The 20783-nt window shown below is 29.5% G+C and overlaps 1 protein-coding gene across 1 annotated transcript; it reads left to right on the top strand.

The window, feature by feature from the left end:
• Positions 1–203: 203 nt before the first annotated feature.
• Positions 204–19469, top strand: LOC135927942 (programmed cell death 6-interacting protein-like). The gene is made up of 19 exons (XM_065464222.1): positions 204–492; positions 822–876; positions 1044–1113; positions 3359–3486; positions 3910–4072; positions 4594–4703; positions 5242–5358; positions 6415–6673; positions 7952–8075; positions 9922–10144; positions 10276–10406; positions 10725–10815; positions 11263–11440; positions 11560–11708; positions 11838–11978; positions 12520–12706; positions 12799–12855; positions 13666–13809; positions 18516–19469. The coding sequence occupies exons 1-19, from the start codon at positions 284–286 to the stop codon at positions 18641–18643; spliced, it is 2664 nt and encodes an 887-aa protein (XP_065320294.1). The 5' UTR covers positions 204–283; the 3' UTR covers positions 18644–19469.
• The last annotated feature ends 1314 nt before the right edge of the window (positions 19470–20783 follow it).

The raw sequence follows: 20783 nt of genomic DNA, 5'->3' as shown, positions 1-20783 counted from the left end.
TAATTTTTGGCTCCACTTGAATATAGATAAACACGGGTATGGCCCTTTAAAGGTTTTCAAGGTATTAACCTCTAAAAATGATCTCATTAAAAGAGATTTTGGTTAATTTCCTTTCCTTTCCTTTATTTTACTTTAATTATTTTTTTTTCATTATCTATTTTCATTTAAATAAATACCCTTACTTTTTAGTGGATCTATGATTTATCTTTAAATAAAGTTTTTTTTTCAAGATTTTTGAAAAACCCTCTAAATATTTTTTCAATACTGATCTATCTCATTCCTTATGGCCTCCACATTTTTAGCCGTTCCACTAAAGAAGACAAAAGAAGTCGATGTAACAAATTCTCTTAAAAACTTTATTTCATCCAATATCAGTACAATTGACAATCCAGAAGATTGTACACATGAAATTGGAGAATTCAACAAACTAAGGAATAATGCTGTTTGCAGGAATTTAGATAAAAATGAGGGCTCTTTAGAAATTCTCTACAGGTATATTTTATGCTCTTAAGTTTTTTGCATTTATTATATTTGACAGTTGGGTTTTTTGATAATTTAAAATAATCTACATTTTAGATTTTTAACATGATTATTTTGTAGGTAGACTGCCCAAAATTTTCTTTCATAAATAACTTTATTATCCATAGTAATTTTATATTTATGTATATATTAATATTTATATGATCACAAATTATTAAAATCACATGATACAATTATAATAGTTAGTTCTTCAATATTGTCAAATTCTATATATGATTATATGATAACTTTGAGTTAAATCTTTATTTTTAAACTTTTTATATAAATAAATATATGTAAAGGTATTATGATCAACTGGATGTTATGGACACGAAAATGCCATTTGATGAAACACATGTAATTTCTACATTAAATATATTTCATATCAGTCAAATTTAAGTATGTTTTGTTTCCCAAAATTTTAACTTAGTGATGTTTGACTAGTTATTTAAAATATTTGTGTGAATTATTATAGTTATATTTTATATCATTCTGAGTTGTATACATTTAAAAAAAACCTTTAGGTCCCACAAGCTTTTAAGTGGAAATCAGCTTTTGAATCATCATCTCTTTTCAATTTCAAATCATCCCTAAGTATATCACACAATTATATATATACATATTATATATATTTATATGCTCTGAATTCAATAACACACAATAATGGATGCAAAATAAGAATCTGTTTCAATTAAATTGGCTTAAAATGATAGAGCTCATTTATTTTTATAATTGTAAAATATATAAATTGTCATAAATAACTGATTTATTAAAGAAAACCTTCAGAATAAGTCTGATATTTCCCTTCCCAAATATAAATAATCAGAGATGCACTTAGGCCATAACTGAATTATAAAAAAAGATAAAAATTTATGAGAGAAAACATATGGTGAAAAAGAAGCATATAAATCCTTTTTTTTGGAGAATAAGGAGTTTTGTGGAAAGTGGCAAAAAAAAATTGTGGCAAATGAAGAAAAAACAAATATGAAATTAAGCAGTATTTATTCTTCTTTTAAATTTTTTTTTTCTTTCACCTTTATATTTGATTCATTAAATTGAATATGGAATTTGACATACCTTCTTCCTGGTGAGGTATGAATAAAATTTATTAATATAATTAATCATGATATCTTACACTCTCCAAAGCTTGATTTGTAAAATGTTCATCATATCTATATACCTTTTATTTTTTTTAGCAAGATATCTAAATTCTATCACATGCTAAATTTTTGATTTTTTTTTAAAAAATAGCCAACATAATAAAAAAATAATTTGAATATTAAATATGATGGTTTTATAAAATTTAGCCAAATTAATTGCTTTTATAAATAAGAATATTTCTCATATTATATGACCTCACTCATCGACTTATTTATACCACAAGGAGGTAACTTCTAAGCTCAACCTCAATTTTCAGAATGGAATTGGCCAAAGTTAAGTGATTTAGCAAACCTAATTATGAGCAAGATCTTTTAATTGAGGTAGAAAATGGATAATTTTGATAATACTATTTTCATGTGAATGAAAGGGAGTTGGAATGACTAAATATCAAATTGTTTTAAACCAATGTTAAATGATAAAAAAACATGATTTAAATCAATTTTCTTTTTTATTGGCATTTTTTTTTAAAAAATAAATACCAGTTACCTCTTTTTTAGTGTTGTTAAAAGTAACTAGTTACAAGTTTCAAAAGTAACTGTTACATTGCAAAATATTTTAAAAATTATTTATAAAACTAACTCGTCATTATTCAATATATATATTTTTTTATTGTCAAAATAGGGATTTGCAAATTTTAATCAGAGTAATTTATATGAAATGCAATTTAAATCAGGGCTTCGAGCCAAATATGAACCCTGAGCTTTGAACCCGGTGCATTTTTTGTAAAATCGAACCTTGGGGGGTCAGGTTACTAAAGTTTTTTTTTTAGTTTGCCGAGGCTTTGCAGGCGGGTTTAGCCCAAAATTTTTTTATCTTGCAGCTTTTCCAATATAAAGTCCAAAGTACTCTTTAGTCCACAATATTGCTCGCAACTGGTAAAATTTCACAGAGAAACGGAATATTTAATACGCACATGAATATAATTTGTCTATCTTGCAAAGCTCGCTTGGTTTAATCAATACAAAAATAAATATTCTTTATAAGAACGCCTTCTCATTGATACTCAGTTTTATATTATAATAACCTTTATCCTTTTTTTTTTAAATGTAGATGTTGAAATTTCAAAATCTAGTAACAATGGAAAATTCATTCTACCCATATATATCTATTTTATTTATTCCAAAAAAAAAAGGAAAAATTCATTTTTTGTAGAAAACATCTTGATGATGTTTAAAAAACGGCTAACCCAATAATTTTAATCACTAAAAAAATATTACACGAGGCTTGAAATTTAGCTCAAATATGGCAGAAAGATTTGGACGAGATTTGCTTAAATAATTATTTTTTTGACTTAAAATTTTGGGTCAGCCGTTTTTAAAAATCGAATAACATTTATAACCCATATCATATCAAGACTTGTTTTGATATTGAATCCCTTTAAACCCAATTTTAAATAAATTTTCAGTTTGAGCTTATTTACTGACACCTGTTGTGCCGTAACACTTTTCGACATGAAGCCGAATATTTTTGTTAAATTCATCCTACCGGGCTCAAACGATCGGACTCGTTCGGAATATATAATCGCAAAAAAATTCGGCATATCCATAAACCCGAATAACGAAATTCGCTAGTCGACATATTTTATCCCCGGATTAAATCCTTCGAATGTGTCTGTCCGTTCGAACGGGCTAATCAAATCGCTTTGTTTAAAAATTTAATAAAAAAAACAAAAAAAAAGCTATGGTGAATGGTCAATTCGAGAAAGCGTGCGTACTTTTCAATATAGGCGCGATGCAGAGCCAGGTGGCATGTTCCCAAAATCTGGACCAGGACAACAACCTAAAAACGGCCGTCAAATATTTCCAAGTTTCTCTTAAGAACTGCGCTCAGAAACAATTTTTTTTTCTTTAAAAAAAAATTCTAAAATTAATTAAATTATTGTTTTCGCCAAAATATTATTATAATAAGCCTGGAGATTTTGTTTCGAGGAAGGATAGGCATCTACTTGCCAAATCCCGAGGCTTACTCGATATTATTTTGGGCTAGAATTTTAATCTGGCCGTTTAACAACACTAAATGGCATCCTATGTTTAATTTTTTTTTTAATTACATTTTTGGACGCGTAGGCCTATTTATTTATGTTCGTTAAAGTTTCGAAAGTTTGTGAATTTAATTTTTTTTCTCTCTCGATGTTTTGGACACATAAACAGCCTAAAAGGATAAAAAAAAAATAAATATATTTTCCGAAACCTAATTATTATTTTTTTTGAAAAAATGAATAAATTCCAGATATCTAGCGGTACCTTCAATTATCTCAAGGATCAGTATATCTCAAACGGTAAAGTTCAGAACGAATCGCTGACGCCGGATCTCTCGATCGAATGTTTAAGCGGTCTCTCCGCGCTTATGCTGGCTCAGGGCCAAGAAATATTCCTTAAAAAGGCCAAAGATGGTAAGGCTACTTTATTTTTTATTTTATTTTTTCTTAAAGATTATTGTAAATTTATTCGATTCATGATGGTTCATCAAAAATCGTTAGAAGGGCAACATTCTTTACCGAACATTATTTAAAATATCATCCATCCAATAATAATGAAAGAATGAATTAAGATGAATAGATTACGTTGGATAATTATATTCATTATACATTGATCGTTTTATGAGATTTTTTTACTATTATTTTTAATGATGAGTTTTCCATAGTGACATTTATAAGATCATTTTATTGTTTTCCCAAGCTATCTAGATAATTGATCTTAAAATACCTGCATTCATATATCAAGAACAGCTGTTATTACCTTTGTTGGAAATTTTCTTTATCCTTTTGGTTCAATACGAAGGCTTGAAATCTTCATTCTTTAAAATAAATATTCTATAAACCTATACCAAAAATAAATACTCATAAATTTATTCAATATTTATTATATTATCATATTATGGAATTTTTTGTGTATAATAAATAAAAAAATATAGACAATAAGAAACCTTTGATTCTGGCCAAATTAGCTCAACAATGCGCTGACCTCTACAGCGAAGCCTTGAAATTTATGAACTCCCCCAACTTAAAGGGGTTCTGGGAAAAGGTTTTTTTTTCTTTAAAACTTATAATTAATATGAGATGACATATACATAGGATCGTATGAGAAGTAGTTAGTGAATAGATAGAAAGATTCTCGTGATCCAATAAAAAAACCCTTGGGGTCTGATCAAAAAATTTATTGGTTGAGTTATAGAGCCATGTTAAGAAGAATACAAAACAATTGAGAAAGATCTGTAAGAAAAATTGTTTATAATTTAATCACCATTTTGAAGAAAAGTGGACTGGTAACGAAGCAATAATTTTGCATTGAAATTCACATCTACCCATTATAGTGTCGTAAAACGGTTTAATTTTTAAAAAAACGGTTTAGCCAAAATTTATGCAAGACTGGATATTTTGCTCATATATGCAAAAGTTTGGTCATCTATTAGCCAAATCTCTAGGCTTAAATCATATTATTTTGACTAAATCGAGCCCGTTTTACAAGACTACACCCCATATTATGCATTTAATGACCGCACCTCCAAAACAACCGAAATATATATTTTTTTTAAATACAAATAAAAATTTTTTTTTTCAAGGATTGGATACCGACTGTCACTTGCAAACAAAGCTTTCTCACAGCTTTAGCTCAATACTTCATGATGCAGGAAGCCAAGAACGAAAAGAAATTTGGCGAAGAACTCAGCCGAATTAGTGTTAGTGATTCGTTCATTCATAAATATATTTTTTTTACAGAGTTTTTGCAAAAATCGTTTATGGTTGAAATCTCAAATTTAGAAAAAAATCTCTAAGACCATACCTGTCTAAGGTCGGCTTAATACTTAATAGCCGTCTTTTAAGTACTGGCTAAATAACCAAAAAAAAAGCAAAAGAAAAAATTTAGAAAATAAAATAAAGAAAATATTAAGAAAACACAAATTAATAAAGAAAAAAAAACGAGAATAAAACACGAAAAAATAGCAATACCACCAATTACTTAAAATAAACCAAAATAGAATGCCCTTCGATCAAATACTCTTTATCCCTACACTAAAAAGCAATTAAGTTACAAATTAAGCCAACCTAGGATAATGGTCTAAAGGTTATAGAAAAAGCTAAGAAAAATATATACCCTTACTTGAAATCCCTTCCTACACTCAAATTACAATTTAAGGACAACTAACTCAACTAGAATCCCTTCTAAGAATTTCAGAACAGTTATTTTGTACAACACGATACTTTTATTATAATATTTTATTAATACAAAATGTCTTCAAACAAAGCTAATAATTTTACAATAATAATATATTCGGAACAAATTCCATATTTAATAATATACACAAAAAATAAATAATCTCAATTTTATTCGAACACCAAAAAAACATTTTTTATATCACGTGTTCTTTAATATTAATTATAATCCAATCAACCTTATTTATTTTGGTTGATTGGCATTATGCAAAATTACTATAAATTCGTGTATAAAAATACGACAGTTATCTTTCTCAAAAATTTTTTAGACAAAGAAAAAAATTATTTGTCGATTTTTACAGCTGTACTTATTTTATTATATCTAGGATGTCTATATACCCCTTAGCAAAAAATATATTTTTATTCAATCAAAAATTGACATCCTTTTTTGTTACTGGAGTTTTTTTTTGGACATTTTATATTTAAAATTTTGAGAAAATGAACAAATTAAATTCCTCCCCCCCCCCTCTTTTTCATTCGCAATGTAAAATTAAACAAACTAAATAACATAATGAATAAAGTATGCCTTGGATAGCCTAAAACAAGCCCAGAAACAAGCGCCCACCTCCCAATACATGAACTCTATCCTGGAAAAGTTTTACTCGGACCCGGACCTCCTCCGAGCGATGGAGGTCGCCCACCAGAAATCGCTCAAAGAAAACGATTTTATTTACCACGAGAGGATCTTGAGGCCGGGGGAGCTCGCGCCAATTCAAAAAGCCGTCATTGCCAAACCCATAGAACCCACTTTCCCGCTATCCGGAAAAACGGAGTTTAGAGGTTTCATTTTTAAAAGAGGGTTTTCTTCTAATTATACATATCAACCTTGACTTTACCCGATTCAATTTGTCGGTTATATATATGACTCATTATATCCCTTGTTACCCCGGCCCGGCAATAATACATTTAAATAATCTTAAGAAAGTTTTTGTTGCCGAGAATTAGATTTGACATAATTATTCCATATTTTTAATAGTTTCTTTCTTGTGAAGCAAATTTAATTTAAATGATTTATTATGTAACAAATTAAATGATTTTTTATGTAACAAAAATAACTTGAGAGAAAACTTTTTATTTTAGTTAGCTTGTACAAACAAAAAGATATATAGAATGCGATTTTAATTCACCGTTTTAACAGGTCGATCTAATATAAATATTATTAACCGAGATTAATGTATCATATATGGTAACCAATTACATAATAATGCCTAGACTGACAATGTATTCGTTAAAAGTGTACATCAATGAAAACAGCTGTGGACGCCATTTTGATTACCCATATCATTATTAAAAATTTTAGATGGGAGGCCAATTTATTCCTATGTCTGATGCGAACTTTATTAAAGAATTGCCTGATCATCGAGTTAATAAGGAAGCAAGTTATCAATTTAATAGTAGTTTTTAACATGAGAATAATTAATATATGGGTTACCAAAATGGTGTATCCAGCTGATTTGCATTCAACGATACTTTCAGATGCATTATTATAAATGCATCTAGTCTAGGTATTATTATATGTCATTGATGATAACATAGTAACATTACGGGAAAGGTGCTTAACTAGGGGAATATAATAAACCAATAATAATAATTGATAAGATATAAATAATTACAAACCAATTTATTTTTTAAATTATTCTGATATCGTCTTTATTTGGATCAAATAAATAATTTGATCTAATCACTCCCATTTTAATGGGGGAGGGGGGGGGGGAGTAGCCAAAAATAGATGATCACGCTTTCACTATTTATTTTTTAAAGAGGCCCGTATATTATTTAATCGACAGATGGGACCATAGTCACCACTATTTTTAAAACCGATACCCCATAACTAAAAAAATAAATAAATATTATCTAACCATCACCTGTCTCTTACAGATTAAACACTCCGTTTCCGGTCTCCTACCATACACGAGTACCCAAATGGCCGCTGCCATTTTAATATAAAAAATGATATAGCCACGTGATCCATTATTTTTTGACCATTTCCGGAAACGTGATACTTATTCCGTGTTTTAACAATTTTTTAAAAAAATAAATTATTATTATTACGATAAGATTTGTTCCAGAAAATAGTACCCATACCCGTGAATCAAGCCTTGGTCGTTTACGAGACACGGAAATCGGATTTGGTGAATACCAACATCTCCAAATTGCGTCAAGCTACCCAAAATTTGAACGGGTAATTATTCATTTTTATTTATTTATTTATTTTTTTTTGTTCTTGATTTGTTTGTCCAAAACGATTTTAATTTCTTATTGGCAAAAAAAATAGCCGCGACGATCCTACATGCGGTAATGGCTCATTACCGGATCTATTCAAAAAAAAATAAAAATGCGAATACGTATTTCCGATAATTTTGTTTTGGACGAATAATAAAATTTTAATCGTTCGTATTCTATTCGGGTAATTTACGAATCGATTACTTATAATATAATTTATCTTTCATATTCTATTCGGGAAATTACGAATAGAAAACGAATTCGAATACGAATAATAGAATTTATCGTTCCTATTCTATTCATGTAATTTACGAATCGAATATAGATAATGCATTATATTTGATTTATAATCGTTTTTGTAGGCGCACCTCGTTAACTAACAACAGAATAAATTTTGTTGTTGGTTAGATTATCTATTAGAACCTTACCTGTCATGTCCGAACGATCAAACTCCTAGTATATATATATCGTTCGAACTTTCGGACCTCGGCAAAATTATAAATTATTTTATTTTTTCCCTTAAATGCTTTTGAAAAAGCACCCAATTTTTTTAAAATTATTTTTTTCTGGTAAGGCGCCTTATAAATTTCCCGCATTTCTTTGAAACATATTATATGTACCTCTTTTTTTCCCTGGACGGACTCCAATATATGAGATTATTTTTTTGTGACTAAAGGCTATACCCTGAATATATTTTAAAATTTTAAAAAACTTTCGTAACTTTATAATGAAACACATTCAAAATCTTTCATTAAATTTTTTTCATTAAGAACCATGAAATTTATCCTACCAAATTATTTGAATACTTGCAGTTTAATTTAAATACATTTTGATTAATATAACTGCCTATTTTTTTTTTATTGTAATTGGAAAAATGGATTAATTACTGTTTAATTTATTATCGCGAAAATTTCACAACTCCATAAACTTTGAGCACTAAAATTTATCACAATTTTATAATTTCTCGGACTTATTAAAATTTCGCAAATTCGAAAAAAAAAATGATTTAGGCCATTATTTTATTTTTACAATTAAAAATAACTTATTTCATTTTTTTTTCGTTTGAAGTTACGAAAGTTTATCGATTATATTTTTGATATTTAGGACACAGCCTATAAGTTAGATTGGGAAACGGACGATAAAAAGGTTTTTTCGGATCTATTTAAACTCTGAAAAATAAGTTCAATATATGGTCATCTTTATCTATCCTATCTGAATAATCTCATATCTAAATTTAAGCTAATAAAATAAAATGCCCAATTTCATCCCCACGATAAAATCAACATTATATTCTATCCTTTTCTTCTTCTTTTTTTTAATTAATTTCGGACAAAAGAAATGTGAATGATTATAATCTATCAATAATTTTTTATTTTTTTTTAAAGGATAATTTCTCTAAAATAAAAGTCTAATTTAGATTATTTTTTTTGGTGGAGAATGTGAGTGACTGGTACGATTGGCAAATGCCAATTTTATTTTACGATACCACGTTAATCCCCAAAACGTGATTCACTTTTGGGCGCTGTTATTTATCAATAAAATTGACTAAAATATAAAGGAAAAACGTATAAGGCTCAAGCCTGGATCCTATCTAATTTTTAACCCAACCTTATGGCTCGCATTAATTAGGGCTGATTGACTTATAAAAAGCTCTGATTGATTTGTGTAAGTTTCATCAAAAAAAATTATAACATATTTTTCGATATTCGCTCTCTTCCGAAAAAAAAGGGAATCACGAAAAAAAAATTGAGATCTAGCCTAGGATATTTATTTTTAAAAAATCATAATAAAAATATTAAATCAAGGTTTTTGGTAGCGTTGAATCTTCCCGCCTCATTGGAAGATATAGTTGCCCCGGACCTCCCCGGCCGGGCCGGATCCAAAGCTGCTAAGGAATTCAAAAAGATTCCCAAATCATTGCTCACCAAGAGCAACGCCATCAAAAAGTTGGGAGGGATGAGCGCGTGTACCCTAACCATGGACAATTTGCCACAGTTGCTTTCCCGGAACAAAGAAATACTCATTGAAGTTTTTTCCCCATTTACCTACTTAATACATATTTATTAGTTTAGTAGTTTATAACATTATTGCTTACCAAAAGGTAAAGTATAAATGTAAAGTAAAGTTATATTTAAAAAATAAATAAATAATCTAAATAGGCTATCCGTATCCTGGACGAAGAGAAGGCCTCCGATATTCAACTGAAAACCCAATTTGGTGCTAGGTGGGTGCGAACTCCGTCCGAAAAACTTCAAGCGCCGCTGAGGGAAGAATCGCGCAAATATAATCAGTACGTAACGCGCTTAAACCTATCGCGAATCTTTCATTTCCGTTTTTTTTATCTCTCTCATTCTTTCAATTTAAAGTAGAGCTCAACGATAAGATCTTCAATGAGCATTTGAAGATTTTTTTTTTATCGCCTCAGAATTTTGAGCGAAAATCTTTTGAGGTTCAACAAAAAGGAAGATTTTTTTTTTTATCTAAAAATCATCAAAGATTAGGTTTTATCAAAAATCTTGCTTACATTTTTTTTGTAGAGTTTGCGAAGCTCTGATTTAAAGGTAAGAAAAAATTTGCTAAAATATATATTTTTTAAAAAAAATGATAGGATTATAGAAGCAGCTATCCAAGCCGATGAGATCGTCAAGAGTAAATTCGAACAGCATAGGAATATCATGGAATTATTATGCGGTCCTGAGGTTTAAAAATCATTACTTATTGTACTCTTTCTAGATGATTTCATTGTTCCATTTTTTTCCCTCCATTTTGAAATTTTCATTTTTTTCTACGCTTTTCTTCCCTCCATCTCCATTTTACTTTTTTTTCTCCTTCCATTTACGGAAAGAAGTGGAATCAGCTGGAATTATCTGCACTCCTACGTAATTTACCTTTCAATATATCGTCTATTTTGAAATATTTTATTCCTGTAAAAGTTATGAATATTGTTATCTCTGATTCCCATTACAATGCAAACTGCTGGGTTTTTAAACAGATCGCCGCAGCTTTGAATTCACTATAACTTTTTTTGGGCTTGACATGTGTTTAATGTTTGTATTTGACAAGAGATATTGGCTTAATCGCTTTTAATTGACCCAGGGCCCTAATCGAACTCAAAGTTAATAATATAATTAAATTTGCATAATTAGACCGAACTAGCCAAATCCATACCATCTAGCATAGGTGCTCTAAGCAGTGACCTGCCTGTCATCAAGGAACTCAAGGAGTTAATGGAAAAGGTAGAGACGATCAAGGCCGAACGTCAAACGATAGAGTTCGAATTTCAGCACAAAACCTCGGATGCCCAAAACAGCTCCGACATTATAAGTTTTTCCTATTCTAATCTTTATTCTATTTTTATTTGTCCCTTTTTTTCTTTCAAAAATTTTTTCTTCAATCGTTTGAAAAAATTATTATCAAATTTTTTTAAAAAAAATATTTTACAGATCAAAAATTTATGAAGGTTTACTCCACCCAGGGAAAAATAAACGAAAAAGATATTTCGGACGACATATTGCGCAAAACGTTTGGCGAATTGGAACAACAGGCGCTTTCTAGCATCAGGAGTCAAGACGATTTGATGGAACTGATTCAAGTTTTATAGAAGAAGAAAAACAAAATTGATTATTTGGTGTCAACATAGGGCATAATCTCGAATGATTACTAAATTTTGCTAAAACGCATCTTTTCGCTCATAATTTTTTATTTTAATGTTCGTTTCGAGGTTGCCAACATGATCTTCGTACAGGAAAAAAGCAAAGATCCCAGCTTCGACGCCAAAAGGAGGGACAAATTTTTGCAAGAACTCGCTTCCGCCTACGATACCTTCATGGAGATTTGCGCGAATTTGAAAGAAGGGAGCAAGGTTTACATTCACAAAAATTTATTTCTTTTTGGTTCAAGTGCTCATCTATTCTAGATAAAATTATTATCATTTTCTCATTTTATTTAATTATGCAGGCGCACTTAATTTTATTCTTTTGATGAAAAGTGGTTTAAAGTAGTTTGCTCCCCAAAATGATTTCTTCTCCGAAACTACTTTTTAAACGCCGATCCAGTCTTATAGTTACTATAACCAGCTGATATCGACCTGATAACGTGGAATGAAAAATGTCTGCAATGGAATTTGACAACCCAAAAACTATATGAATTAAATTTAGCCTTCATTTTATATATATCTGATCCGATACTTCAATTATCGAATTACAAAAATGAATGAATGATCGGTCCAATCCTATCCTTAAATTTTAATTCAGTTATACATCGATCCATATTAAACGAAACACCTAAATATCATAACTGAATACTAAAATAAAACACATTAAGATTTTTGCATTTGATACTAACTTATTTCCCGCTAAATTCTTTACACCCCCCCCCCCCCCCACATCCCTCCTCTAATATAGTTTTACAATGACCTGACCCCGATCCTTCTGAAATTCCAGAACAAGTGCAGCGATCTGTGCTTCGCCCGCAAAACGGAAAGGGATGAGCTTATAAAGGATATGCAGGATAACATTGTGAGCCAGCCAGCCCATAGTTATGTTTCTCCCTATGGCACCGATTCTGGCACAAATATCAATATCCCTAAAGGTTAGCACGTTCATTATATATGCTTTACCCTAGAGAAGTATAATAAAATAATAAGGAATTTTAACTGCATTTATTCTTATATTTTTGTTTAGGACCACCAAGACCTCCACCTCCAGCTTTTACGGGGAACCCTAACCCTATTCAAACAAGTTTGCGCTTTTAATGAAATATATTTGATATAAATGATATTTTTGATCTGCAATATATTTCAGAGATCTATCAGGGCCAGGCCGTATATTTTAAACCAAATATTTTTAAATCGCCATTATTAGCTATAAAAATCAAAAATATATATGATATATTTTTAAAAAATCCGGGCCGGGCCTTGCAAATGGTACCTCTGCAGGTCTCTGATATATATTATATTATATTATACTAACCTTTATACGCAATATATCTTTTTAAGTTATACCTTTTATATTTCTCATATTTTTCTTATTATTTATTCCACTATATATTACCCTGTCTGCACGTTTTTAATAATAATATTTTTTTTGAATATAAATCGCAATTTCTCCATTTTGTTGTCAAAATCAAATACCTGGTAACAAGTGCCATTTTTACTTTTGGCCGAAATTGAGTCCAGGAGTTCAATATTTTTATCTATTTACACGTGAATTATTTATTTTTACTCATAATTATAGAATGAAAGAAAAAATAAATAAATTTCCATATGCCACGTATGTACTTATAGTTGGGTAATGGCTAAGTAGAAATCCCATTGAGACAGGACTTAATTATTTTTATCTTTCTTCAAACTTAAGCTATATTTTAAAAGGATCTAAAGCTGAGGTGAACGTTCTTTGCTAAAAAAAAAATAGGGTTTGCCGCGCCAGTAGATCATTACTCAACTATAGGTTATATCTTTGAATAATAGGAATCTATTACAAGCGGATTTTGTATTTTTTCTCTACGAGTCTCATTTTTTTACTATTATTTTTAATTTATAAATAAATAAGGTCAAGCCCCTAATTTTTATTCCGGCAATTTTCAACCCATTCAACCTCAACAGGCTAACCAGCTTAACATGATGCCTCTCATGCCTTCCGCCTACAATCCCTACATGAATTATTATCAGCAGCAAACGTACCCCGTCAATTATCGTAATTAAAATCGCAATTTATTTTACATATAGTATATATATATATATGTTAGCGTCAATGTGATTTTTTTCCGGCGACGTGTTATTTTTACAACTTTAATTCATTTTTTGAACGCTTTTTTAAATATTTGAATATCGGATTTTACCGGAAATATGTTCTATCATGTTTGGAATACCTATCTTATGAAATGTTGTAGACAAATTTGATGCAAACCTTTGAATCATTTATAATTTATATGAAAAATATATGGGAAAATTTAATATAAATTATATTAAGTTTAAAAGTTCGTGAAAAAATTGTCTGAAATTCATAGGGTTAGATATTCCAAACATGACGGCATACATTTCCGGTGAAAATCAGATTTTTAAATCTTTTAACGTGCTTAAAAAATAATTTAAAATTGAAAAAACCACACATTGCCGGAAAAAAACACATTGAGACGCTAACACATGTCGGCTTAGTATTATAGTGTTCTATGCCACTTTTCTTCTCGTTTCTCATTCTCACATTGTTGTGAATTATTTTAAAATTATATTTTATCAAATATTTATTATTTAAAAATAAATTTTGAATATAATTCAGTGATGAACCCATATAATTTGTAAATTTAATTTTTTTTAATATAAATGATTATTATTATTTCTTTCATATTTACTATATTTATTCATTTTTTTTTTGTAAATTACTATATTAAAACGTAATCTATTAAATCAGTATCGTGGCTATCCTTTATTATAGGTGTGTGTCATAAACATTTGCATTATTTCTTGAAATTTATACGAATAGAATATATAAATTAAAGTGTAGTTTTAAAAGTTCTTGGTATCAAAAACATATATCTCCCAAAGGATAAACAATTGTCAAATAATTATAATACCACGAATATATCCCTACAAATCACAATTTCTAACAAAACAAAGAAAGGAGATCATGTGATCGTGAAGAATAATATGATAATCCATTTTTTTTTTATTTACGAAAAATATATTTTAAAATAATTTAGTTAAATTTTGTAGAACACTTAAAATAAACCGATTTTGATCTTAATATTTACGAAAAAAATATATTCCAAAATAATTTTTTATTAAGTTTTTTCTCCTTTACATATATATATAATTACATTATTATTATTTACGCAAGAAAATAAAATCAATATTATAAAAATAATATAAACAACATTAATGTTACAATAAGAATAAAAAAAATGCGAACTTAACGGCGTACAAAAATAATAAAAAGAAACATATATGCTTCTTATTACAACACGTCCTCCCAAAAAAAAACTGTTGTTTACTCGTTTTATCTTGAATGTGTCCCACTTACTCTTGCTCTAACAACAACTCCTCCAGGTCTTCCATTATAGACTCTGTTCCTCGTCGCTCATCCATTGCTCCTTCCATCGGGTATAACTGGAACCGGACATACACTCACTGGGGTATCGCTTGTGATCGCCAATACCGGCCGCTTCTCTGTATTCATTTCCTTTCGTCTGGTCAAATCCATCGTATTGAGACAGACAACTTCTTTTATTGAACTTGAACATGGATTATCTCAAACATTTCCCTCAGCTGAACAACGTCCCGTCATTTCCTTTCTGCACATCACATGCGAATTCCTCCATAATGGAAACGGAATGTGATCTTGCATGGACAACCGAGCTTGAGTTTTTCCTCGTTCCCTAGAACCGAAAGTCGTTACTGTTGGACAATGTCTCGAAATGTGTCCAACACCACCACATCCATAACACGCCATCGGTCCTGCGTTTCTCCTGCTAAATATTCTTCTCGATTCCTGAATCGTCTCCCTCCGTTCATCTTCCCCCATTCCATTTACCAATGTAGCACCCTGTTGCAACTTCCATTTGTCATTCCATACCACACCCATTATACTATCGGTCTTTACCAAGTTTACCTACATTATTATCACTCTTCGTCTTAATATACCAGGTCTCCATTACAAGTTTCAATTTAATTTTGTTTTATTGTTTATTTCTATTCCGTATTTTATTTAATGCTTACAAATTCAATTAAAAAATTTTTTTTAATCGGGTTAACTACAAAAAAAAATTTTAATTTTTTTACACAAATAACCTAATTTTCCATAATACTAAATATTTCAAATTTCTTTTTTTTTTAATTACACTTTTTTTTCTACATACTCCAAATTTTATTTTTCTATAGCTTCCACAACACCAACTGCCTATTATTCCATAAATTCTATTTTTTTTAACTATTCTCTACTGTTTAATTTATTACTTCTTTTTTCAAAAAAAACATTACCGTTCCAATTAATACGCATATTATATTCCCCACAAGGTACACCAAAATATTTTTAAAAAAAATAATAATTCCATAACCTTGCCTTCAAAACATTATGTTTAACCTCATTTTATTTTTTTTTATATTCCAACACTACAACATACACAAATTACTGCCCCATTTTTATTTTTACAAAGAAAAATCAAATATTCCTTTCACAAATAATTACCCACAAATGTTATGCGGTATTTTAACGCAAAATCATTTTTATTTAATTACTTAATGCCTTCCCTATTTATGGGAAACATAACTTTGCTTTGTGTTTCCTTCAATTTCGTTCTTCCTTTATTTAACCATTACCCAACACATTCCATATCAAATTTCCGCGATTTTAATTAAATCCGGGATTTATACATTTAACCAGATACGTTATTGCTACCTTGGTCAGTATACATATACATATATGGCTGACAAAAACGCACGTATTAACTATCCCCTCTTACGCCACTATACTACCGTATCATTTCAATTAACCTATTATATCTTTAATATAACTTTTATGTCCATATTATCCAAAAAAAAAATTCCCAATACTTTCCTACATAATAATAATTTTTTTTTTTACCACTCTCTCTTTACACAATTTCTATATGAACCTCTTCCGTAATTGATCTCTGTGTCAGATACCTTCACTGTTATCATCAAACTTTACCCTATTTAATTTGTTTCCCAAAGTTTCTATTACTACACCTTTCTCCCATTTTTTCGAACTTCCATATAATCTAATCCATACTAATTGTCCTATAGTATATTCCAATGCCCTTCTATCGATATCCTCTATAATTACACCTGTTTTACAAGGTACTAACATATCCAAAAACATTCTTACCTTCCGGCCTATCATTTTTTTCTGGCGGAGGCAAACCATCTTTATCCATCGCATCATTATAATACAAATTCTTCACCCATATTTTTCCTTTTCCATTTTTGTCTTCTTCAACCATCCTTTAACCGTCGCTACCATCCGTTCCGCCTGTCCATTGGAACTGGGATGATACGGTGGCGCTAACACATGGTATACACCCGTTTTCTCACAGAACCTCTTGAATTCTTCACCGATAAAAGCTGGTCCACCATCCTATACCACAATTTTCTGAATACCAAACTTCGACCATACTTTCTTAAAATGTTTAATCACAATATTCGCCGTTAACCCATGAATTTCTTCAAATTCTATCCATTTGGAGAACGCATTTACACTTAATATATACTTTTCGAAAAAATCAACATGAAAAAAAAAAGAAATTTGAAATATTTAGTATTTGGGAAATTAAGTTGTTGTTTGTGTAATTTTTTGTAGTTAGCCCGATTAAAAAAAAAATTTTTGTTCTTACGATAATTTTTTTCCCGAATTTGGAATAGAATTAAACAATAAAACAAAATTAAATTGAAACTTGTAATGGAGACCTGGTATATTAATACGAAGAGTGATATGATGATGGATGTGAACTTGGTAAAGACCGATAGTATAATGGGTGTGGTATGGAATGACAAATGGAAGTTGCAACAGGGTGCTACATTGGTAAATGGAATGGTGGAAGATAAACGGAGGGAGACGATTCAGGAATCGAGAAGAATATTTAGCAGGAGAAACGCAGGACCGATAGCGTGTTATGCACATTCAAGACATTGTCCAACAGTAACGTCTTTCGGTTCTAGGGAACGAGGAAAAACTCAAGCTCGGTTGTTCATGCAAGATCACATTCCGTTTCCATTATGGAGGAATTCGCATGTGATGTGCAGAAAGGAAATGACGGGACGTTGTTCGGCTGAGGGAAATGTTTGAGATAATCCATGTTCAAGTTCGGTAAAAGAAGATGGCTGTCTCAATACGATGGGTTTGACCAGACGAAAGGAAATGAATACAGAGAAGCGGCCGGTATTGGCGATCACAAGCGATACCCCAGTGAGTGTATGTTCGGTGCCAGTTATACCCGATGGAAGGAGCAATCAATGAGCGACGAGGAACGGAGTCTATAGTGGAAGACCTGGAGACGTTGTTGTTAGAGCAAGAGTAAGTGGGACACATTCAAGATAATACGAGTAAACAAGAGTTATTTGGGGAGGACGTGTTGTTAAGAAGCATATATGTTTATTTTTATTATTTTTATATGCCGTAGGTCGCATTTTTTTATTCTTATTGTAACATTAATGTTGTTTAATTTTTTTTTGTTGCAATATTTTTTTTATTATTTTTATATAATATTGATTTTATTTTCTTGCGTAATTGAAAAAACTTAATAAAAAATTATTTTGGAAAATATTTTTATGGTGAGAATTCGAATCCTAGAAAGAAAAACAAAATAATTTCTCGAAATAGTGTAACAAAAATACTCTTTCTTTTCAATATCTACCCTTTCGTAATTATTATTTTTTTTATATATCTAGCATATGCGCCAAACCCAATTCTCCCGTATCCCGCCATGCAAACAAATTTTCCTTCCGCTCCGCCATCTAATCAGTTTCCACCTTTACAGCAACAGCATCAACAACAACCCAATCAACATAATTATTGATTTGGTTATATCGCCTTTTCTAAATTATTTTATTTTCATACAGAAAAATCATTTTAATCTAGTAACTCCCTATCTCCAATTACCAATAGATTTTATTTTCTCACGTGATAAAGGCTTTTATTTTTATTATTCATTTTTCAAATTTGCGCAAAAAAAAATTATATTTATTCAATTTAAATATAATTTTTAGAAAATTTAAATTTTTATCTCTCTCGTAAAAAAAAAGAATTTCTTCAAATTATCTTACAGTCGCAGACGATATATTCCACATTCCAAATTCGTATAATTCTATGATTTCATTTTATAAATTTTTTTTTAAAGGTCCGCAGCTGATTCTATTATTTGTTAGCAATACTGATAAAGGTACATCTGTCCATAAGTTTTTATTTGTTTTGGGCAATTATGTCTTGAAACATTTATTGATTACATAAAAGAAAATGAGCTATAAAAAAAAGACTCACTATTTCTTTTTTTATTTTATTTAGTACTTTTCTATAGGAGTTAAATATAATTTTTACACATTTTTTTTGACAACTTTTGACAATATGTATAAATTTCATAAACTTTATTTTTTTGCCTTTATGACGTGGATCCTTTTTAGCATCCATCTTTAAAATAAAAGTTATTTTTATAACCAATCAAAAAAAACTCGTAAAGAGGAGAAGACGCGTCTCATTTATTAAATATCATACAACTTACACATTTAAAATTATCCGCCATTTGTAATATATATAATTTTTTAAATCAAGATCGCTTCATTATTTTACATTTATTTTACATTTATTTTATTATATTCCTTGCCTTAATTTATGATAATGTGATGACCAAAATTATTGATTTAATTTTTCAATCTTTCATGTGGTTTAAATACTAATGGTTTCTAAAGAAAAAAAAATTATGTTCTCAACCAATATTTAATTTTACAACTCTCATTTATTATAAAAAAAAGATATCTATTACAAATACAATAATGATTTTTTTATTATTATTATTAAAAATAAAAACATATATAGTTATTTTTAAAAAAGAACGAGAAATTTTTACCGATTTTTTTGGATGAATGAATAATTAATGTAAAAATGTCACATTGTATATATATAGAGCAGATATAGACATTTGAATTTAACTGACAGAATTGTAGAATACTTGGGATTAGTTAAAAATCAAATTTAAATATTTCCCGGAGCGTGTTTTACAATTTCTATCTTAAACTCCCCTTTGCTTTGCCTTTTCCTATATAAAATATATTAATCAAATCTATAATTTACTAGACATTGTATTAATTACAGCGTAAGGATGTCGAACCGTTTAGTATAACGGTTGTCTTTCATTGCGACTCTAAGTTTGAAATAAATTTATAAAATATCGATATCTTTATGTGAGGTAGATGTAATTCATCGCATATAACCTGCTCCCCAAACATATGTTACCCAATTTACAAGACGATGACTATTCTCCTGATTCTAAATAAAGTGGAAGAATGAAATGAACGATTCCGAGAAAAAGAGTTGGATATTTTTTTAGTTTATTATTAAAACATGAATATGAAATAAGCCAATTAAGTAAAATATAACACCCTATAAAACTAATAGATTTTCAGGGATCCAAACTCGTAATATTAATTTATTTTGCTGGCTTCTCATTCTTTATTTTCTAGCAATTTTTGTTTTTATATTAGTTCGGAATAAGATAATAAAGATTTAAGCTCGGTCAATGCTATATTCAAGATTTATTTAGAGGTGGGGAAAGAGGGGGGGGGGTAGAGATGGGTTTTTAACCCTCTATTTGCTCGACCTTCTGTCGGGTACCACCTATGAAAGATTCTGATTAGGTATTTTCGATTTTCCTGTGGTTATTTTTTATTTAAAAATATTTAATGGCTGAACAATTGGAAGTACTATTTCTAAAATCCCTCCTATCATTATTTTTTATTGGTGCCTATAAATTCTTTGATCAGTATAGGGGCCAGCTGAGGAAAAATTATTAGCAACAAAATTTTGGCTAAACCTACTTTAAAAAAAGCCATAGGAAACTTTTATTCTGAAAATTTTATCAATCTTTAGTGTTTAATTGAATGTTATTTTAATCCGTTTGGTAGGCAGTATAAAGAAAAGATTTATTAGCTAAATAAGAAAAAAAT

The sequence above is a fragment of the Gordionus sp. m RMFG-2023 genome, chromosome 4 (assembly GCF_954871325.1).
Source record: "Gordionus sp. m RMFG-2023 chromosome 4, tfGorSpeb1-WG-v2, whole genome shotgun sequence".
In the NCBI taxonomy this organism is placed as follows: Eukaryota; Metazoa; Nematomorpha; class Gordioida; order Chordodea; family Parachordodidae; genus Gordionus; species Gordionus sp. m RMFG-2023.
This window is presented reverse-complemented; position numbering and strand designations above follow the sequence as displayed.